General features: G+C 68.9%; 1 protein-coding gene across 1 annotated transcript; it reads left to right on the plus strand.

Annotated features, from left to right (window-relative positions):
• The first annotated feature begins 8,480 nt into the window (after positions 1 to 8,480).
• Positions 8,481 to 13,426, plus strand: LOC131277822 (spermatogenesis- and oogenesis-specific basic helix-loop-helix-containing protein 1). Its single transcript, XM_071213661.1, has 8 exons — positions 8,481 to 8,554; positions 8,655 to 8,975; positions 9,378 to 9,525; positions 10,118 to 10,233; positions 10,968 to 11,044; positions 12,047 to 12,284; positions 12,550 to 12,620; positions 13,236 to 13,426. The coding sequence occupies exons 1-8, from the start codon at positions 8,481 to 8,483 to the stop codon at positions 13,424 to 13,426; spliced, it is 1,236 nt and encodes a 411-aa protein (XP_071069762.1).
• The last annotated feature ends 6,034 nt before the right edge of the window (positions 13,427 to 19,460 follow it).

Consider the following 19,460-nt stretch of genomic DNA (forward strand, 5'->3'; position numbering starts at 1 on the left):
GAAACCAGAAGCCAGAAGCCTAAGGAACTCAGAAGAGAAGCAAGAGGATGTTTCCACGTGATGCGAGGTAGGTACATGCCAAGGAACCCCGAGGGTCACCGACAGCCGCCCCAGAGTTTACAGACTCCGGGGAGGGCGCCTTGCTGGGGTCTCCTCCCCGCCTCAGAACCATGAGCCAATAAACTCCGCTTGCTTAAGCCAGGCCACCGCTGGCTCTTTGCCGTAGCAGCCTGACAACCAAGCGGGAGGAAAGACCACCTATCGCGGTGGAGATAAAGGAAACCGAAGGCAGAAAAACAATAGAAAAGAATCAGTGAAACCAAAAGGCCGGTCTCTGAAAAGATCGATACCTGACAAATCTTCAGTGAGGCCACCAAAGAGAGAGAGAGGATGCAAATACTACAATCAGGAATGAAAAACAGGGCTTCCCGGAAAGAAACAGGGTCGTAAGAGGACACCATGAACAACTGTATGCGGACAAATTAGAGCACCTGGGTGAAGTGGACAAAATCCCAGAAACACACGCGTTAAGTAAACTGACCCGAGAGGAAACAGAAGCTCTCAACAGACCAATAACAAGTAAAGAGATCGAGTTAGCAACCAAAACCCCCCAACAAAAAAGTCAGAACCAGGTGGCTCACGGGCGAATTCCAGCAGGCTTTCTAAGAACTGACACCGATCCTGCTCCAGCTCCTCCCCAAAGGTCCCCGGGGTGTGTGTGGAGGCAGGAGCGGGGAACCAGCGCCTATCGAGTCCGGCCTTTCTGTTTGGGGTGAAGTTTTGGCCATGGCTGGTGGTGATGGCAGCACAGCAAGGTGAATGTGCTTCCTGCACACAACTGTATATTTGAAAGTGGTTAAAATGGGAAAATTAAGGTTTTATACCATAAAATCATATTGTTACCACAATAAAAATTAAAAAAAGAATTCCCCAGAGGGGTGCTTGGACCATGCTGGGACGCAGCACGGCTTGCACACCATCCATGCACCTTTGTAATCACCTTCTGCATGCGTCGTCACCGTTAATGCTCGTGACCAACGTAAAAGTTCAAATGGGGAAACCGAGGCACAGGGCAATTCATTGCCTTGCCCAGCCCCGTGGCTACTCGGTCGTGGCCCTGGGACTGCCTGGCCTCCCAGACCAGCTCCTGTGGCCTGTCCAGGCTGCTCGGCCCCTAGGTGGCTCCTGGTGATTCTGGGGGGGGAGGGGCCGCCAGCCCCAGGCCAGGCTCGCAGCGTCCCCCATGTCCGTCTGCCCCTTTCCACCCCTCCTCGCCCAGCCTCCCTGCCTGCCCAGGGACCCCAGTGCGCGGGCCCGCGCCCCCCGCACGTCCCCGTCCCCACAAACGCCTGACCCCTGCCGGCCCCCGCTCGCTGCCGCCCATGTCCTAGGCTCAGGTGGGGGCCCCCGAGCCGCACTGGCTGGGCTCCCCCGGCTCTCCCGCGTGCCCGCGGGTGCACACCCAGGCGCCGGTACAGAGCACCGCGGGCGCACACGCACGCTCAGACACACGGCTTGGCGCACGGGACAGCGCACCAGGGCTGCCGTCGGGCTTGCGGGTCGGGGACCCCCGAGGGGCCTGGGGGCCACCGCAGAGTGGCAGCACCTGGCCTGGGCCTGCCCGTTGCCGGCACCCAAATGGGACGCTGAGGGGGAGGGTTTACGATTCCAAGGTGCCGCCGCGAGGGTCAGACGCACACCCGCCGCCCAGGTAGCTGCAGACCTGGGCACGCACGGACAGACCCACAGACGGGAGCGGCGCCGGGGCGCCACCCGGGCCCCTCGCTCACCTCTATCCTCCCGCGCCGGCGCCGCAGCTGCCCCGGGCCAGGAGACCCCGGCGTCCTCCCCGCCTCTGGTGGGGAAGCCGTGCATGTCCCTCCTGCCGCGGGGCCGGGCTGGCCTGCGCGTGACCTGGCGGACCTTTCCCAGGGGGCCGCCGCTTCCTGCCGCCCGCGGGCTCCGCTCCCTAATATGGGCAGCCCGGACGAGGCCAGCGGTCGGGCCGGACCTCCGGCCAGGCGCGGAGCTGACGCGGTGCCAGGCCCGGGACCTCTGTGCCCCTGCGGTCAGGGTCGGGAGGGTCCCACGCCCGCCCTGGCGAGCCGGACTCTGGGAACAGGCGGTTCCGGGGAAGGCCGGGCCCGGGGCTCTGGCGGGAAGCCCACCGGCAGGAGGAACGCACGGCCCAGGCCCGGCAGTCTGCCCCCTCCAGCCCCACCCCCATCTCACGGGAGAGGAGTGTCCGGTGACAGCGAGCGAGCGAGCGTTGGTGCCTGGGGCCACGCAGCACGGCGGGGGCGGGGGGCGGGAAGGCGCCAGGCCCCCAGGAGGGAGGACCCCCTGCACCTCTGGGGGTCGCGGCTGGTCTGCAGCTCGTTCCAGGGCAGCCAGCCCTGCCGCCGGGACAGACGTCGGGGAAGGGGTGTCCCTCTCCTCCCGCCCCTGGACTGGACTCTGTAACAGGCAGAGGCCCCGCTGCAGCCCGGAGGTGGCACAGCACCCAGTGGAACACTTGGGAGTGGGACTCTGCTCCCCAAAACTCTCCCCGCCGGCAATTCTGCCAGAGGAGAGTCTTCCTCCTGCAAGCCGCAGCCCACCTCCTCGAGCTGCGGGCCTGCATCCTCGCGCGGAGCTCAGTCACCCGCTCCCAGCGAAGCCACGTCCTCAAACCACCAGGCGCCCCTCCCTGGGGGCTGCGGGGGGGGGGTGCTCGGGGTCCCAAGCAGTGTGGGGACCTCATCTGGTTGCCCCAAGCACAGCCACCACCCCACCCGGGGCATGTCACCCGAGTGGGGGGCTGCGCTTGGAGGGAGCATGTCCCCAGGTACACGGCTGTGGCCAGTGTCCCCAGGTAGGGCCTCCCCCTGGGGCACGCGGGGGCGCTGAAGGGGTTCTGGGGGAGCTGGGGAGCTGGCTCAGACCCACCCAGCACCTGGGCCTGCGGCCCCATGTCAGGAGGTGCCAGAGGCCCTTGTCACCGGCACAGGGCCCAGGAGCTGGACATCTGGACACAGGGGAACTGGGCAAGTCCAGGCCAGGCTGAGCCAGGGAGCAGTTCCCACAGAGTGGCTCCCAAAGGTGGCACAGGGCAGCCTTCAGCCACCACGGGGTGCCCCCCTTCTGAGAGCCCACAAGCACAGTGTCCCCTCCTCAGGGACACGAGCCCACCGCCGCCCCCACTGCAGGACGGGAGGCCCGGCTCTCACCCGTCCCCTCCCTGCCCCAGGAAGCAGAGCCCTCCCGTCTCCTGACCTCTGTGGAGTCCAGAGCGTCCACATGCAGCCCCGGCGGGGGGGCTCACCCTGCTCGACCTTTCCTGGGGGGGTCCTCACGTAGCTTGACCTTCCCTGGGCGGGGGGGGAACCTCACCCAGCCTGGCCTTGTTGGGGGTCCTGGCCCAGCTCAACCTCCCCTGGGGGGTCCTCACCCAGCCTGATCTTCCCTGGGGGGGGGTCCTCACCCAGCCTGACCCTGCTGGGGGGGCTTCACCCAGCCTGACCTTGTTGGGGGTCCCCACCAAGTCTGACCTTGTTTGGGGGTCCTCACCCAGCTCGACCTTCTCTGAGAGATGGATCTTTACCCAGCCTGGCCTTGTTGGGGGTCCTCACCCAATCTGCCTGACTTTCTTCCAGTCCTGGCAGCCTCTCAGACGTCAAGAGAAAACAAGCACCCCAATGTGACAATGCTGTCCCCAGGATGGAGAGCACCTTAGCTCAGCCAGAGGACGGCGTGGCCAGGAAGGCTTGGCCAGCACCGATGGGTGTCTGGGAGGACCCTGCAGACACAGCCCTACCACGGAGGTGGGTGACCTGAACCATGAGAGCCCACCTGGGGTCCCTTACCTGGCATGGCCTGGGGGCTCCCCTAGGCGGCCCTGGCAGGAGGGCCCAGGCTGTGTCCACTTGAGGGGTTAACTGGTGTCCCTAGGTCACTGCTGAGCGACCACCTGCCTCCCCTGGCCCCCACACCCGCACGGACGCCGGTGCCATCCTGGAACTCCTGCCCCCTCTAAGAGCCCCCTCGGTCTGCTCCATCACAGACAGGCCCCCTCGGACCAGCTGCTCCAGCCCCACACTCACATATGGGGAAACTGAGTCACAGAGGGAAGGTCAGCGGCTGCAGCTGACCTTGAACCCAGGCCTCGCACCTCCCAGGCTGCACGGCCCCCCCTTCTCTGTCCTCAGGACAGCTGGCTCAGACTGAGTGCCCGGCAGGGGGGGGCTCTGGGTGGGGGTACAGAGGGTCTCCAGGGCTGCGGGTACGGTGGGCGAGACACAGAGGGCCAGGATGGACTGTCCCCGCTCTGCCCTGTTGGGGCCCCTGGCGCTTTCCAGCCCGGGCCCCAGCCTCTCTTGCCGGCCGTGCCCTTGGCTGTGCAGGAGCTGGGTGGCTCCTGGGACACTGCCCAGGGGAGGGGTGGCCGGCCGCGTGGGCTCCCAGGCCACCTGGAAGCCCCCTCCGTGGACCTCCTTATCCCGATGACCCCCAAAAGAGATGAGGCTCCCCCACTCGCCAAGGCACTTGAGGCCAGGACCCCCATCTCCCAAAGGGGCACCTCACCAGCTGCCGCTCTTACGCAAGGGGCTGCTCGGGAAGCCCCCTACTCGGTGGGGCGCCCTCACCCCGTGCCTACTCATTCTCGGCCCAGTGCGACCCCTCCCATCCCAGACGGCCCCTCCCCCAGCCTGGGGGGCACAGCGCAGCACCCTGCCCCTGGGGCACACAGGCCTCCCTAGCTTCCGGGGACCCCCCCCCGCCGCCACCTCTTAGGCCGGGACTCGCAGGACCCCTGAGCGCGAGGATCGGAGCCCGACGCCTAAAACTGGCCGCGCCACCTTCGCGCTCAGGGCGCACCGCCCCCGCCCGCCTGGGCACCTGCTGGTCATTTGAGTGAGGGCCACTTCCCCCTCTCCGGAGCCCCAAGGGGTGCCCCAGCTCCCCCACGGTGGTCGCAGAGGGCGCTCGCAGGTTCCGGGCGCAGGGGTCACAGGGGACGGGGGCGCCGGGGGCCGGGGTCGGGGGGCGGAGTCGGGGGCGAGGGTCTAGCCGGCCGCGGTCTCCCGAGGCGCGGGGCGGGCGCAGCAGGCCGTACCTGGGCGCGCAGCGGCCGTCGTCGAACACGAAGGTGCGGTTGGCGCAGCCCCCGCCGCGGGCCGCCAGCTGGCAGACGCCCCCCGGGCTGCGCGCCCCGTCGGGGAGCGGCATCGGGCTCGGGGGCCCCGGGGGCCGCAGCGGACCCGGGGGCGCCTCTGGCACGGGGCCGAGGGGAGCGAGTCGGCAGCGAGAGGCGACTTACTTCCTCGCTTTCCACCGGAATATTTAACACCTCTCTCTGATTTGGGAAAAGGAGAAAAAAGCGGATTCCAGAGTCGGGGTTCAGGCGCCTGTCGGGGTGCGCCCTCTGCTGGCTGCGCCGGGAAGCGCGCCCGGGGCGGGGGGGCGAGTGAAGCGCGGGGAGGTGGGGGACCGCGCGGGCGGTGAGCGCGGGGCGGGGGCGGCCACTTGCTCCCCCATCGCGGCGCCCCAAGCTGCTCCTAACCCCGGCAGACAGGATGGGGGGCTCTTTGAGGGTCAGAAAACCCCAGCTCGGCAGCACGACGCGCTCCCCCGCCCGGGAAGCGTCCTCCACCGGGAGCGCCCCGGCCGCCCCTCCCCACCTGGGACATCCGCCTCTCAGGCAGAAAACGGGCAGGGGGCCTGCGGGCGCCTGGCAGAGCTGAGGGGGCGAGCCCCACTTTCAGGGAGGAGGACGGGGCGGTGGGTCCTTGTGACCCTGCTCCGTGGCTCCCTTCCGTCCAGAGAGCGAGGGGCAGGGGCCCCCGGAGGCCACCGCGGGCGGGACCCCTGCTCTGCGCTCTGGGACGGCTCTGCTGTGTCACCCGCACCTCCCACGGCCGGCCGCGCGGACACGCAAGAGGCTGCCTTCCAGACAGGGCTGGAGAAGGGCCTGCCCACCTGGGCGCCCCCAGGCCACGGGCTGAGGCCCCCCCCCCCCCCCCCCCGTGCCCACTCCGGGGTGCACACGCGTCCCCCTCACGGGCTCTCAGCAGGGCCTCAGGAAACTTCCTCCGTCCCCAGCTTTCAGGAGCCTCTGCTGGTCGGAGAACAACAGGAGGAAAACAGAAAGGGAAACAAGAGAAGAAAGGAAAAGACAGGGACAGGAAGAGGAGAAAAGACAGGGAGAGAGAGAGGGGAGAAGAGAGAAGAAAAGAGGGAGAACGTGAGGAAAAAAAGAAGAGAGGAAGGGAGAGAGAGAGGGAGGGGAGAGGAGGAGGGGACGGGGAGAGAGAGGAGGAAAGGAGGGAGAGAGAAAAAGAGAAAGGAACAGAGAGAGTAGAAGTAAGGGAGAGGAAGAGAGAGGAACAGAGATGAAAAGATACAGAAGGGCAAAGAGAGCGGAGGAGAAAGAGGGAGAGGAGAAAGGGAGGGGGAGAAGGAAGGAGAGACGAAGGGAGAAAGAGGGAGAGATAAAGAAGAGGGAGAAAGGATGAGAGGGGGAGAGGAAGAGAAGAACAGAGGGAGAGGGGAGAGAGAAAGGAAGAAACAGAGAACACGAGAGAAAAAGAGAGAGAGAAGAGAATGGGGGGAAGGGATGGAGAGAGAAGGAAAGGGAGAAAGGAAGGAGGAGAGAGGGAGAAAGTGAAAGAGAGAAGGAGAGAAGAAGAGAGAAGGCGAGCAGGAGATAGATAGGGAGAGGGGAAGAGGGGGAGGGGGGGAGAGATGGAAAAGGAGAGAAAAAAGTGAGGGAAGAAGAGAGGAGGAGAGAGACAGAGGGAAAGAGAGAAAAAAGGGAGGGAGAGAGAAAATGAGGGAGAGAAAGAGAAAATGAGGGAGAGGAAAAGAGGGGAGAGAATAAGAGAAAGAAAAGGAGGGAGAGAGAAATAAATGGGAAGAGACAGGAAAAGAGAAAGAGAGAGGGAGGAGAGAAGAGAGGTGGGGAGAGAAACAAGGGCAGAAGGAGGCAGAGAAGGGAGACCAACGGGAGAGGAGAGGGGAAGAGGGAGTGGGGAGAGCACCGAGGGCTGGGCACTGTGGCCGAGCCCCCTTCTCTAGGCCGGAGCGTGGACCCTGCCTGCCCACGGGGGCACAGCTGGACCAGGGCCCATTCAGAAGGCCCGGGTGTCCTCTGCGGCCCCCTGACAGGGGCCTGGATGGGGGGCGCAGCCCGTCTGTGCCCAGCTCTTCAGCATCGTGGGTCCCCAGATGTGCCCCCCTCCCAGCAGATCTGGCCTGTTGCAGCCAGGGGCCTCCCCGGACCCAGGGGTGTGTCTGTGTGTGGTATGCCCCGTGGGACTCAGAGCCGGCCACCTCCATCTCGGGGTCTCTCAGCCCCGTCTGCACCTGCCACTCACAGGCGCCCTGCGGGTGGGGCGGGGCCAGCAGGCCAGTGAGGCGATGGCGCATGGTGCCAGCGGCCAGACACCTCCAGGCCTCAGGGACGCAGCCCCGGCTCTGCCCCGCTGGGAGACAGCCCACCGGGCTCTGACTCCCAGCCCAGCCCCCCGCCAGGCGGGGGAGGGGGAGGTAGGGCTGTGCAGGCCCCTCCCACGTGCCCTCTGGCCCCCCACCCCAGGGCCTTCAGTACAGGGACCCCTCCTGCTGACAGAGCGGAGCGCCCACCAGGAATCCCCCCATCCCCAGAGAAAAATCGAGGCCCTCGGGCCAGGGTCTGTCCCTCTGGCCGCTCCTCTGGCCGCAGGCTGGGCAGGAAGCCAGGGGCCCTGACCGGAAGCGGGGACTGGCCGGCTCGCTCCACCTGGCTCCCGCCCCACCCCCAATCGTCCACAGCCGTCCCTTGACCCCAGGAGGGCTCCTGTCCCCTGACCACCACCCCCAATGCCAGAGCACACCCCCTGGGGCTGGCCCCCTTTCCTGACGCCGGGACGTCCCACATCGTGCCCCCGGCTCCAGTCCCTCACCACGTCTAACCTGCAGCCCGGGCCTGCGTGGAGTGTCCTCCACAGCCGCCTTCGGGCCGCCGGGCCGAGCGTGATGCAAAGCCGGCCTCCCCCCAGGGCCCGGGGACGCCCACCGCCTCTGCACCCATCTCTCGGGTACCCAAAGGCGGGCTGGTGGGCGGACAGGTGAGTGGACAGGTGAGCGGACAGGTGCGGGAGGCGCCGTCGGGCTGGGGAGACCCCTGGGAAGGGCGAGGGGCGGAGCTGCCGGGTGGGGGCGCGGGCCGACCGCCACGGGCGCTTTCCGGGCATCGTTGGGGTGGGAGGGCCTTGGCGGCACTCGTGGGCTGGGGGCTGGGGCGAGGGGGGCGGGGGGCAGGGGCGTGTGCTGCGCCGGGCGGGGCACGCGGGGGCGGGGGGCACGTGGAGGACGGGGCACGTGGGGGGCGGGGCGGAGGGCACGTGCCGGGGCGGGGCCCGCGTGGGCGGGGCGCGGAGCACGCGGGGGGGCGGGGCGCGCGTGGGTCCAGCCGCCCTCCGTCCGCGGCCGCCCGCCCCCGCAGCTGCCTGTCCTGCGCCATGGCGTCCCTGGGTCCCGAGCCCGGCAGCGGCGGCGGTGGTGGAGGGGGTCCCCGAGTCCCAGCCTCCGGCTGGTGCAGGTTAAAAAAACCTGGGTGGCGGGGAGGGGGCGGGGGGCTGCGCGCTCTAACCTCTCTGCTCAGGGCAGGCCCGGGCGCTTCCTGTCGGCCCAAGTGGCTGGCGTGGCCCGTCCGCCAGCAGGGCCGTCCCGGGGCCCCGAGACCCCCAGGCCCTGGCGCAGAAAGGAGGGGTGCAGAGAGGGCCAGCGCCATCCGCGGGGGGCAGCTCGGGCTTTCCTTCCGCCTCGCAGCACCCCAGCGGCAGGCCCCTCCCGCGCTGGGCGCCCCGCGGTCAGCTGTGGTGCTGCTCGGTCTCTCCTCGCAGGGGCCCTGCCCCGTCTGGTGTCCTGTCCAGCGGCGAGGACGTGGCCCCTGCGGCGCCCGAGGGTCAGGGCTCCTGCCGCCGGCGGAACGTGCTGACCGAGCGGGAGCGCAGGTGCGCGGCCTCGTGGGGGGCGAGGCAGGCGGGCCCTGGGGGTTTCCAGGCTGGAGGGTCGGGGCCCTGCCCAAGGCCAAGGAGAACGTCCGCGGGATCGGGCGCCCAGCAGCCCTCTCCGGTCGAAGCGCTGGGGTCTCTGTACCTTTGGATTTGTCATCTCTGTGCCCTCGGGCCGCGGGTCCCTCCCTACGCCCAGCTGCGATGGGGGGTCAGGGCCCTGGACGAGGCCCTGCAGAGCAAGGTCCCCTCGGAGAACTGCCCGGCAGCCTTGGTCTTTGTCCCCTGCCAGGGAAGGCCATGGGCGGACCGTGGGGGGGGCAGGGTCACTGCTGCTGCTGTCCCACCGCCTGGCGAAGGCCGGCCAGGCACGTGGGTGGACAGGGCTGTTGCCCACGGCAGGAAGCGGATCTCGGCGAGCTGCGAGCGGCTGCGCTCCCTGCTGCCGCACTTTGACGGCCGGCGGGAGGACATGGCCTCGGTCCTGGAGATGGCCGTGCACTTTCTCCGGCTGTCCCGCGCCCTGGTCCCTGGCGAGGAGCCGCAGGTGGTGAGTCGGAGTCGTCCCTGTCCCCTCCTGAGCCTGCTGCCCCCCCAAGGCTACCCCTGCCGTGTGGGCTCCCACAGCCAGGACGCACTGCCCACCCCGTCCGCTGCCTGCTGCCCGCTGCCCGCTGCGGTCTGAGCTGGCCACGCGCTTGGCGGGGCCCTCCTCTGTGGGTTCGAGCCGCGCCTCCCCCTCCTCCCGGGGCATCGGCCCCCGCACTTCCCTCTCTCCTGTCCAGGCTCCCCGATAAATCGTGTTCTTTCTTCCCGGGCTTGTTAAAGTGCCATGTCTGTCCCCACATGTGGGGGACCCCTGGCCGGGGGTTCTGTTTCCTCCCGGACCCCGCGGAGCTCGGGGCCTGTGGGGGCATCCCGGCCTGCTGACCTTTGCGAGCACGGGGTTTCCCCCTGTCCCCGAGGGGCGCAAGGAGGGTCCTTGCCTCGGCTGCCTCCCACCCCCTCGGGTCGAGCCGCCCCTAACCCGGGGCCATCGTAGATGCTGGGCGCGGCTTCCTGTCCAGCAACGGACGTTCTTCCAGTGCAGCTTCCTCGCCGGCCCCTCTGGTGGCCGCCTGATATGTTTATTTACCCCTTAGCTTCTCGCTCCCCCCAAGGACGTGGGTCCCAAGCGGCCACGGAGCGGCCGGCAGTCGGCCCTGGGGAGCCCGAGGCCGGTGGGAGCGCCAGGCGCCAGGCCGTGCTCGATGATGGCGTGAGTGTCTGCGGGAGAGGGACACCCACAGGGGCCTGCAGCCTGGAGGCCTGGCTGGGTCTGGCCCAAACTGGCCGCTGGTGGTGGTGCTACCGGGGCCGCAGGGCCTCCCAGCGAGTCACCTGGTCGGCGGGCAGGGCTGGGGCTGAGGGCCAGAGCTCTCTTCCGTCCCCGCCGTTTCTCATCCATGGGCTCGCTGTGGGTGGGGGTGTCGGTGGGAGGGCGCTGCGGCCCCACCCTCACCCAAGTGGCTTCACCCCCACCCAGCTGGCAGGCATCCGGGACGGATCTTCCTGGATCTTGAAGCACCTGCTTTGTTCTTTGGGATATTTAGTCACCGGGTTTGAGAACCACTTATTTTTGTGTCCAGGTGTTCTTTACCCCAAGAGAGTGCTGAGGCCGGTGGCTGATTTGCCGTGGAAAGATCTGGAATCTGGGTGGGGTTGGGGAGGCAGTGGGCAGAGACGGTAGAGCTGAGCTCTCCAGCGACCGCGGGAGGGGGCGGCGAGGGGCTGCCCTTCTCAGGTGTCAGGGGAGGTTGGGTGGGTGTCGTCAGGGACCCCAGCTCCTGGCCTGGGAAGGTGGGTGCTCCCAGCGCGGCCCGTTAACTGGCCGCAGCACCTGTGGGTTGTCATTCGCTTCTAGAGAGCCCCACTGAGCCCCCGAGGGTGGCCGGCGGGGAGCCTCTCGTCACTGCCCTCTGAACCCACGTGCTCCAGTTCTGTGTCTTTCAGGCGGCAGGACCCCCCGAGCTGTGCAGCTGTGCGTGAGGACGAGCGGGAGGTGCCGGACAGACGGACGGCCCCGCCGGGTGAGCGTGGGCTGCGCTCTGCTGTGCTGAGCTGGGCAGCGCTCTTGCCGCCGGGCTCTGTGCTCGGCGTCTGGGGCTGGGGAGCCCCTTCTCCCTCAGCGTCCCTTAGAGGACCGGGCATGTGCTCCCGGGCGGGGGCGACGGTGAGGGGGGCAGCTGTTCCCCGTCCTGCTGCTCCACGGACCTGTGTCCGGTCGGCGCCCTCCGTCCTCGCCTCTGCTGCCTGCCGGGCAGGGCTCCTGCAGCCGCCTCCACCCTGGGCTGCAGCCCCCTGGGCCCCCGCCCCTGCGCCCGCCTCCCACCCCTGCCCAGGCTGCGCTTCCCCTGCCCACCTGAGGCTGGTGCCCCCGTGGTGGCCAGGGGCTCCTCTCTCCAGGGGTGGTGGGGGCTGTGGGTCCAGGGCCCGCTGTTGCCTCCCTGCTCTGCATCGTGGCAGCGCCTTTGTCCTGTGGGGTGCCTCCGATGGCTGCTGCGGCCTGTTCCCCTCGGCCCCTCTTCGGCTGCCTCTCTGTGGGTTCACGGAGCTGCTGGTGACTGGGTTTCAGCCCCCTGCTCTCATCTGCTGCTTTCTGAGGAGCACCTCGGACTCCCCCCGTGCCCCTACCCAGGATAGGGTTCTGCCGTCGACAGGGCCGGCGGCAGAGCTGGGGTCACCGGGGGTGTGAGGTCTGGCATTTGAGGCAGGTGGTTGGGAAGGCAGCACCCATGGTCCCAGAGCTGAGTCCTGCAGGGTTGAGCTGAGGTTGAAAAGGTGCCACCTCCAGGAAGCCTTCCAGGGTTGGGTGCCTTGCCAACAGTGCTTTTCTTTTCCTGGGTCCGTGTCGGTCTGTGGGCCTCCACCTGGCCTCCACCTCCTTCTCCAGCACAGGACACAGTGGACGGGGCTTGTGGCCGGGGGTGGGGGTGGGTGGGGATGGAGTTCCCCTTAGGAGCGGCTCGCTCAGGCTCGGGTGTCGTGCTGCTGTGGGTGCGAGGGCTGATGTCCACTGCTTCTACCCGCAGAGCTGCCCGGCCTGGCCCCCGTGGCCTCAGACCCGAGTGTCTCCAAGGCCCGGGATGCCCAGGACCCCCCTGTGCTGCTGCCCCGCTGGCCCGTCCTCTCGCAGCGGCCGGTGTCCCCCCTGGTGAGCCTGGAGGCGCAGGGCTGGCCGGGCCGGGCGGTGCCCCTGGGCTGGGGGCCGGCGTCTCCCGAGGGTCCAGAGGATGCAGATGGGGCTGCGATGCCGGCGCCGGACGGCAGGTGTGTGCCCATGTGGGGGTGCACGCTCCTGTGCACAGCTGTTGCTCATGGGTGTGTGCCGTTTGTCTCTTTTCAACTCACACCAGCTTGGGGGGGGGGGCGGCTGGGGGCCAGCCAGCGGTGGCGTGGCCGGAGCTGGGGACGGCGTGGCCGACTGCCAGTGTCCTCGGGTGCTGCCGCCCCGTGCGGTCAGTTCAGCCCTGGACCCGGGCCCCCCCCGCGGTGTTGGGGTTCCCTCGGCAGTGGGCTCTTCTTCCCTGTCCAGGCCTGCATCGGGGTCCCCCGTGGAGGACAGCTCGCCCTTCCTGCTGACCGCCAGTCCTGACTGGTGGCTGGGTGAGTGTGCGGCTGGCCCCGGCGGGTGGCTGGCAGGGGAGTGGGGGAGGCTGTGGGCGCGCCCAGCCTGGTGTGACATGGAACCCCAAGTTTGGCCTCCGAGCCCCCGCTTTGCCAGCTGGGGCACTTGTTAGGGTTCTTAGGGTAAAGGTGACTTACAGGTGGTGTGCCTGTATGTGAGTGTGTAACGGGGTGGGTGTGGGAGAGGATGTGTGTAAGCATGTACTCATGAGCATGTTTATAAGCACATACACGTGTATGTACATAAGCACGTGTGTGTAAGGTACTTGTGTAAGTGTGAGTATAAGTACTCGTCTCTTGTGAGAAAGTGTGGGTGTGTGCTAGTGCATGCCGGTGTGCGGGTGTGTGGCCCGTGGACACGACTGCCTGGCAGGAGGCGGGCTCTGGAAGGCTCTCGACCCCGCCGGCCCACGCTGGCCCGTGGCTGACGTGCAGGTAGGGGTGAGGTGGTGCGGGGCCGGTCTCCGGGTTTGGCCGCTGACTCCCTCCTGGGCAGGGTAGGGGGGCGCGCGCTGCCTCCCGCGGCTGAGTCTGGTGCTCGTGTGGGGCCGACAGGAGCTGCCCACCCTGCCGACGCACCCCGCTTGCTTCCAGGGCCCCCGGAGGGCAGGGGCAGCCCCCTGGACCGGGCAGAGCCGGCCTTCCTGGCGGAGCCAGAGCCCGGCCTCCAGCTGCTGCAGGACAGCCTCCTGGCGCAGTGGGGCTCGGACCTGGGCTGCTCGGGCCTGGCCCTGCGGGAGGAGGCGGACGGCAGCTTCCCCGACGTCTTCACCTGCTGCCTGTGAGTGCCAGCGGGCGCAGCCTGCCCCGGTGCCTGCCACAGCGCCCGCTGCGGTGCCTGCCCCAGCGCCCGCTGCGGTGCCTGCCCCAGCAGCCTGCCACGGTGCCCGCCACGACGCCCGCCACAGCGCCCTGCCCCAGCACCCGCCACGGTGGCCGCTTCATTTTGTGTTTGGTTTGCAGCTGTGCTCTAATTTGAGCGAGGCTGGGTGTTAAAGAGGGAAAGCAATTTTCCCAGAGGAAGCAACTTTTCTGTGGTGTTTGACTGATGAAGATGACTCACGGCAGCTCAGAGCTGCGGGGGCGGCGCGAGGTTCTCGTGGGGTCCCCGCGTGACCTGCCCGGGCCCGAGGGGAGGGGGCGGGCTGGGCTCCTGCTTGGTGGGCCCTTCTGCCCCCCGGGATTAAAGGCTGTGTGGCTGTGGAGACGTCTGGGCGGTTTTTTCTGTGTGAAGCCCCCCTGGCCGGGGCTGGTGTGGGTGACGCCACCTGGGGGGTCTTGGGGAAGGCCTGGCGCCCCTTCTCCTGGCCCGCACGCCCAAAGGAAGGCCTTGGCCCCCCTGCAGCCCCCTCTGCCCTCTTCAGGGCCCGGGGTGGGGCCCTGGGAGCTGGGGAAGGGGTGCTTATCTCTGGGGGTGGCCTGGGGTGACCCGTCCAGGCCACTGCCCCAGATCCTCCAGTCCCCTGGGCACAGGTGGTCAGCTCTGCCCTCTGCTGGTCCCCTGGAGACGCTGGAGACCCAGGGCCACCACGTGCCTCCCAGGGCGACTGTGAGCCTCGGGGGCCGGAGGGACTTGGCCCCGAGCAGCCCCAAGGGGGGGGACACCACGGGGGCCTGTCATGCCCGCCCTGTGCCTGCCGCCGGCCCCTGCTCTCAGCCAGGACCCCAGAGATGAGGCCTGAGCAGCAGCTGGTGGGGGGGCTGGGGGAGGGAGGTCCCCCCTGCCTGCTTTTGGGGTCTCCCCAGCCCCTGGGGCCTGCTGCAGGAGTGGACCTGGGGGTCTGTGGTGGTCTCAGGATGGTGGCCGGGTCCAGGTGGGTGTGGCAGAGGTCCCAGTGGCCCTGGGCCCCCATCTCTAGGACCCCCGCCCTTCCGGCACCAGCGATTCCTGCTTCCCAAGTGGAGGCAGGGGATGCTGTGGGCAGTGGGTGACGGCCCCCCGTGCCGCAGGGCGCCTCCCCCCGTCCTGATGACCCGGAGGGGGCATGGGGAGCAGGACTTCCAGCTTTAGGGGGCTTGGCGCGTGGTACCCCAAAAAAACACATCCTTGAAGGTGCTCCATTCCTGGGGGCGGGAACGCTTGCTTCGGTTGAGGTGTGGCCCGGCCGGTTGGTTGCCAGAAACTTCTGGAAGGGGAGCGACGTGGACAGAGCCAGGGTGAAGGTCAGCGGGACCTGGGCAGGGGTGAGCGCCGCCACGTGCCTCGCCGTGTGACCCAGGATCCCGGGACGCCAGGCTTGGGGGTGGACGTGTCGCCCGGCAGGTCCGTGGCTCGGGCCGTTTCTGAGCCTCGGTGTCGTGAGCAGTCCATTCCCGTCCTTTAACGTGGTGCCTGCCTGAGGGGCGGGGAGGCTAGAACATTCTCACCGGACGTGAGCTTGGTCGGCCCGGGGATTGCAGCGTGTCCTGAAAGCCGCGTGCACGTGTGCACAAGCGCCCGCCTGTGGGTGTCTGTCGGGGGCAGGCCACTGGTACTCCTTGGTGGGGGGGGGGCACTGCAGGCCTCGTCTGACCCCCAGGCCCCGCCCACTGCCCCCCCTGCCCCCTGCCCCTGGCTGGGGACGAGCACCTTGTCTGCCTGGCCAGCGCCCTGAGCCCCTGGGGGAACTGGCCGGTGCCGTGGTAGGTCCCCCAAGTCGGCCGCTGCAGCCGGGGCCTCCCCCGCGAGCAGCGAGGCCGAGGGCAGAAGTGCGAGCCGCCCGAGCCCCCGCCCGCCGCCCGGCGCACAGCCAGGCGCACGTCCGTCCCCGCATGGTCAGGCCCCGGCGGCCGGCGGGAAGCGTCTGGCGGGTGTGGACCTGGCGCCTGCCGTCCACAGCCGGCCTGGCCCTGGTCCCTGGAGGGTGGTCTGGGCGGCAGGCAGACCCTGGGGCCGTGTAGCGAGGGGGCGGGGGTGGCGCCTGGGCCTGGCCGGGGGCTGGAGTCTGGAGCCCCTTCCCCATGCCGGCCCCTGGGGCTGCTTTGTGAATCTGATTACGGCTCTTGGCTCTTGTCGGCCTGAAATCGCCGGGGGCCCCTGGTTGGGATTTGAAGGGGGCAGCGGCGCTGGCCCTGCGGCTCTTGCTGGCGTCGTCGGCTCGTGTCAGAGTGGGGTGGGGGGCGTTGCTGCACAGTCCCCCACTGCAGGCCACCTGCTCCCTCCGCCCCCTCCTGCTTCCCAACTGAGGGTCTTTTTTTTCTGGGAAGTGGGGCACTGCGGGGGGGCGGGGTGGGCAGCAGCAGGTCCTCCACTGCGACGCTGTCCACTTACCTCTCCGACCGCCCCCCTTCCCCATCCACCCGGCTCCATCTCCTCCGTTGACCCCACCCCACCCCCACCCCCTCACTACTCCTGCTTGACCGGGGCCCTTCCATCTCGCTGGTGCGCTCCCCACGGGGACCCCACCCTCCCCTCCCGGCCTTGGAGGCTGGACCCCACGCCGTTCCAGGTGAAGGGCCTGGAAACCGGGCTCAGCCATGGCATGAATTTTGGGGCACCACGTGGGGGCCAGCGGACCCGTCACCACCTGCCCCGCCATCTGTGCCCCACGTCCTGAGAGCGGGCGAGCGTGGCACGACAGCCCCCGGCAGGAGGAAGCCCCCAGGTCGGCACGCCCGGCCTCCCTGCTGGCTCGGAGCCCCCTACCCACAGCTGTCTTCACAGGCTCGACTCGAGGCATGGACCCCGGCTCAGCTCAGCCCCCGGGCATGGGTGGTGGGGGCTTGCTGCACAGCTTGGCTCGGAGCCGGGAGAGGAGGGGAGGTCGCTGGTGGCTGCTGGGTCTGGTCCACTCCCAGTTCTCTTTCCAGAAGCTTCTGGAACTCTCCCGACCCCTCTGGATTCCCGGCCCTCCCCAGGCCCGGGCTCATATGCACTCCTCCTCGGCCCACAGCGTGCGGGCTCAGGCATACAGATGGCGCTCATCACTACCCAGGATAGGAATCCCCAGCTTTCCTGGGGGCCTCAGGATGTCTGGGAGATGCACGAAAAGCCCGTGGAGAGGGCCACGTGGGGGGCGGGGGGCTGAGGACTCCAGGAAGGGAGCATTTGTCTGGAGGGTCCCGGCTGTGGGTCCTCCCTGGAGGAGGGCAGGGGGCGCGGCCTGGCGGGGCTGGGAGGAGCGGTGGGTGGTGTCAGGACGGGAGGGCGGGTCAGAGGCCGGCAGGGGAGGGGTGGGGGTGGGCGGGGGTCAGCACAGACCGCTCCTCTCTGGAGAGGCCAGCGGGGCACGGCCGAGGATGGGGACGGCGGGAGGGGCAGGGGCTGCCTAACAGGTGACCTCGAGCGGGGCCAGTGCCGGGCACAGTGGTCAGGGGGCCAGGCCGTTCCCTCCCTCGATCAGCCCACGCCCACCCTCTGCAGACCCCAGCCCGTCCCGCTCCCTGCCCTGCGGGGGAGCAAAGCCCAGAGGGGCCCTCCCCACAGGGGACCCCGATCTAAGGTGGGGGTGGGGACACCCAGTGGGCCCCAGGGGACTGCAGGGACTGGACACTGAGTGGGAATGGGGGGTTCCCACTGGCCCAGGACCCTGTGTGTACAGCTCCGGAAGCAGTCAGCGTCCGGGGGTGGGAGTGGGGGTGGGGCGGCCTTCCCAGAGTGGGGAGGGGGGGTTGGTGTCTGGGGGTGGCTTGGGGGAGGGTGCCGAGGGAACTTGGGGCCAGAGCTTGGTGGGGGAGCAGGGCTGCCCTCTGCTGGACACCCCCCACCAGGGCTCCCTGTGGCCGGGGAGCAGAGGAGCCCCGGGGCCTGTGGAGGGGATGGGTTCCCCTGGGGTGACAGCCAGGCAGGCGGGGGAGGGGAGAGAACGGCCCCCACCCAGCCCGGGGCCTGTGCCTCAGTTTACCTCTTCCCTCGGACCTGCTCAGGGTCCCTCCTCCTTCTGGAAGGCCCCTCCCCAGGTCTGGCTCTAGGCCCCAGCTCGCAGCCGGACGCTGCCCCTCTCGCCACAGGTGTGCCGCCCGCCCAGGGCCTGCCCCTTCCCCTCCGGCTCTGGATAAAGGAAAATCCTCCAAAGCATCCCCGTGGCCTCGTGAGCTCCACCGGGCCAGCCCCCCAGCCGCCGCCCGGGGGCGTCCCTCCACGAGGCCTCAAGCGCCCCCTGCCCACACTTGACCGCAGCACCCCCTGGTTTGGCTTCAGCGCCGACTGAGGGGCTTGCTGACGTCTGGGACAAAGCCCCAGATCCTGCTGGTGGGCGCCAACCCCCCCCCCCCCCAGTGCGCAGAATCTGACCACATCGTTTATCGGGCACGCCAGGAGAGCCCTGGGGGGGCTGGGATGGGGGATGCTTCCCTGAGGGAGGGGCAGGTGGGAAGTGCAGGTGTCCTGGGTCCCTGGCCCTGTCCTGGCGTTTTGGGGAAGGTGGCAAAGCGCCCAGAGCCCTGTGAGCGAGAGGGCTGCGTGGGGCGTGGGCTGGGGGCTGGGGGCTGGGGGACTTGTACTGGGAGTCAGATGGCCTGTGCCCCCGGGCTCCTCCTGGGCCACGGCCCTGGGAGGGGGCTCGCCAGGGGCTTGGCTTGCAGCACCCCTGTGGGAGGGGATGCGCAGGACCCCCAGCCTGCCGGCCCCCCAGCCTGCTGGCCCCCTGCCTGGCCTGCTCCACACTGCCTGCCTCCTGGTGGCGGGGTTTCTCTGCGGCCAGGTCGTGGGGGTTCCTCTTTGTGCTTGCTGTTCCCCCTGCGACCCTCAGGGCTGGACTGGAGCGAGGGGCTGTCGGGGCGGGCTTGGCCCTTGGGGGGGTGCTGAGGGGCGGGGTGGGGCCCGCCGCTGTGCTCAGGCATGGCTCCGCCCTTGGCTCTTGCAGCCGTTGCAGAGCAGGGTGAGGCTCGGGCCGCCCTCTCCAGATGGACTGCGCTGTCGCCGTGTCTGCAGACCCCCGCGGGCGGGCCAGGACGCTCCGCCGGGCCTCAGTGTCTTCGGTGGCCAGCGGCTCTGCTCCAGCGGGCCAGGACTGGAGTGCAGCCCCCACTCCCCCCAGGCACGCAGCCGCGCCTCCTGCCCCCCCCACAGCGTCCCCGGGGAGGGCTGGCCGTCCAGGGCACACCGGTGGCCGAGGCCCTGGCTGGATCCCGCCCCTGTCCCAGCCCTCGGGGCACCCCGCTCTTGGGTTGGACGGCGCCGGCAGGTTACCTTCATAGTCCATCACGTACAGACGCTCCTGGCATCATAGATGGGGTACACGCCCCATTTATCCTGGGAGGGGGTGGCAAGAACCCCTGGGGCCTGTTGTCCAGGGGCTCAGATGCTCTCTTTGGAGCCTTGGGCCTGGGGATGCAGTGAGCCCCGTGTGGCCTCGGGGTCCCCTCACCCCCCTGAAGCGGGGACCCTGGGCAGGGCGGGAATGGGGGCTCACCCTGGGCCCCGGGGCTCTCTGCCGCCCTCTCACGGTGACATGAACTTCCTGTGGTCCTGGAAGCACAGGTGTGGGCTTCACCTGGACGCTGCGCCAGGGGGCTCCTGCCCCGCCGTCTCTAGCCGAGCCACCGAGAACCACATGTCGGCAATCTGCCGAGGACAGGGGAGCCGGACGGGCAGGGAGGGGCAGGCGGGGGCGTGCTGGGGGGCCGTGGTGCGCTGGGGGGGCCGGGGGCTGTCCTGGCCCCTGCGGAGCCCTCCTCGCGGTCCTGCCTGTCCCTGCTGGCTGCTGCCCCCAGCCCCTGCCCCTCCACCCCTGGTTCCCATTTTCACATTGAAGTGGGGTCCCAGGCCCAGTGTGCTGGATGGCCAGTGTGCTGCCCCGTGAAGGCGCAGGAAGCGCATGGCAGGCGAGAGCCCAGAGGGTCAGCCCGGGAGCCGTGGCTTTAGCCCCCTCCCCACAATTACCCTCTATTTGGTGTGTC

This window comes from Dasypus novemcinctus, unplaced genomic scaffold (genome assembly GCF_030445035.2).
Source record: "Dasypus novemcinctus isolate mDasNov1 unplaced genomic scaffold, mDasNov1.1.hap2 scaffold_486, whole genome shotgun sequence".
Taxonomy (NCBI): Eukaryota; Metazoa; Chordata; class Mammalia; order Cingulata; family Dasypodidae; genus Dasypus; species Dasypus novemcinctus.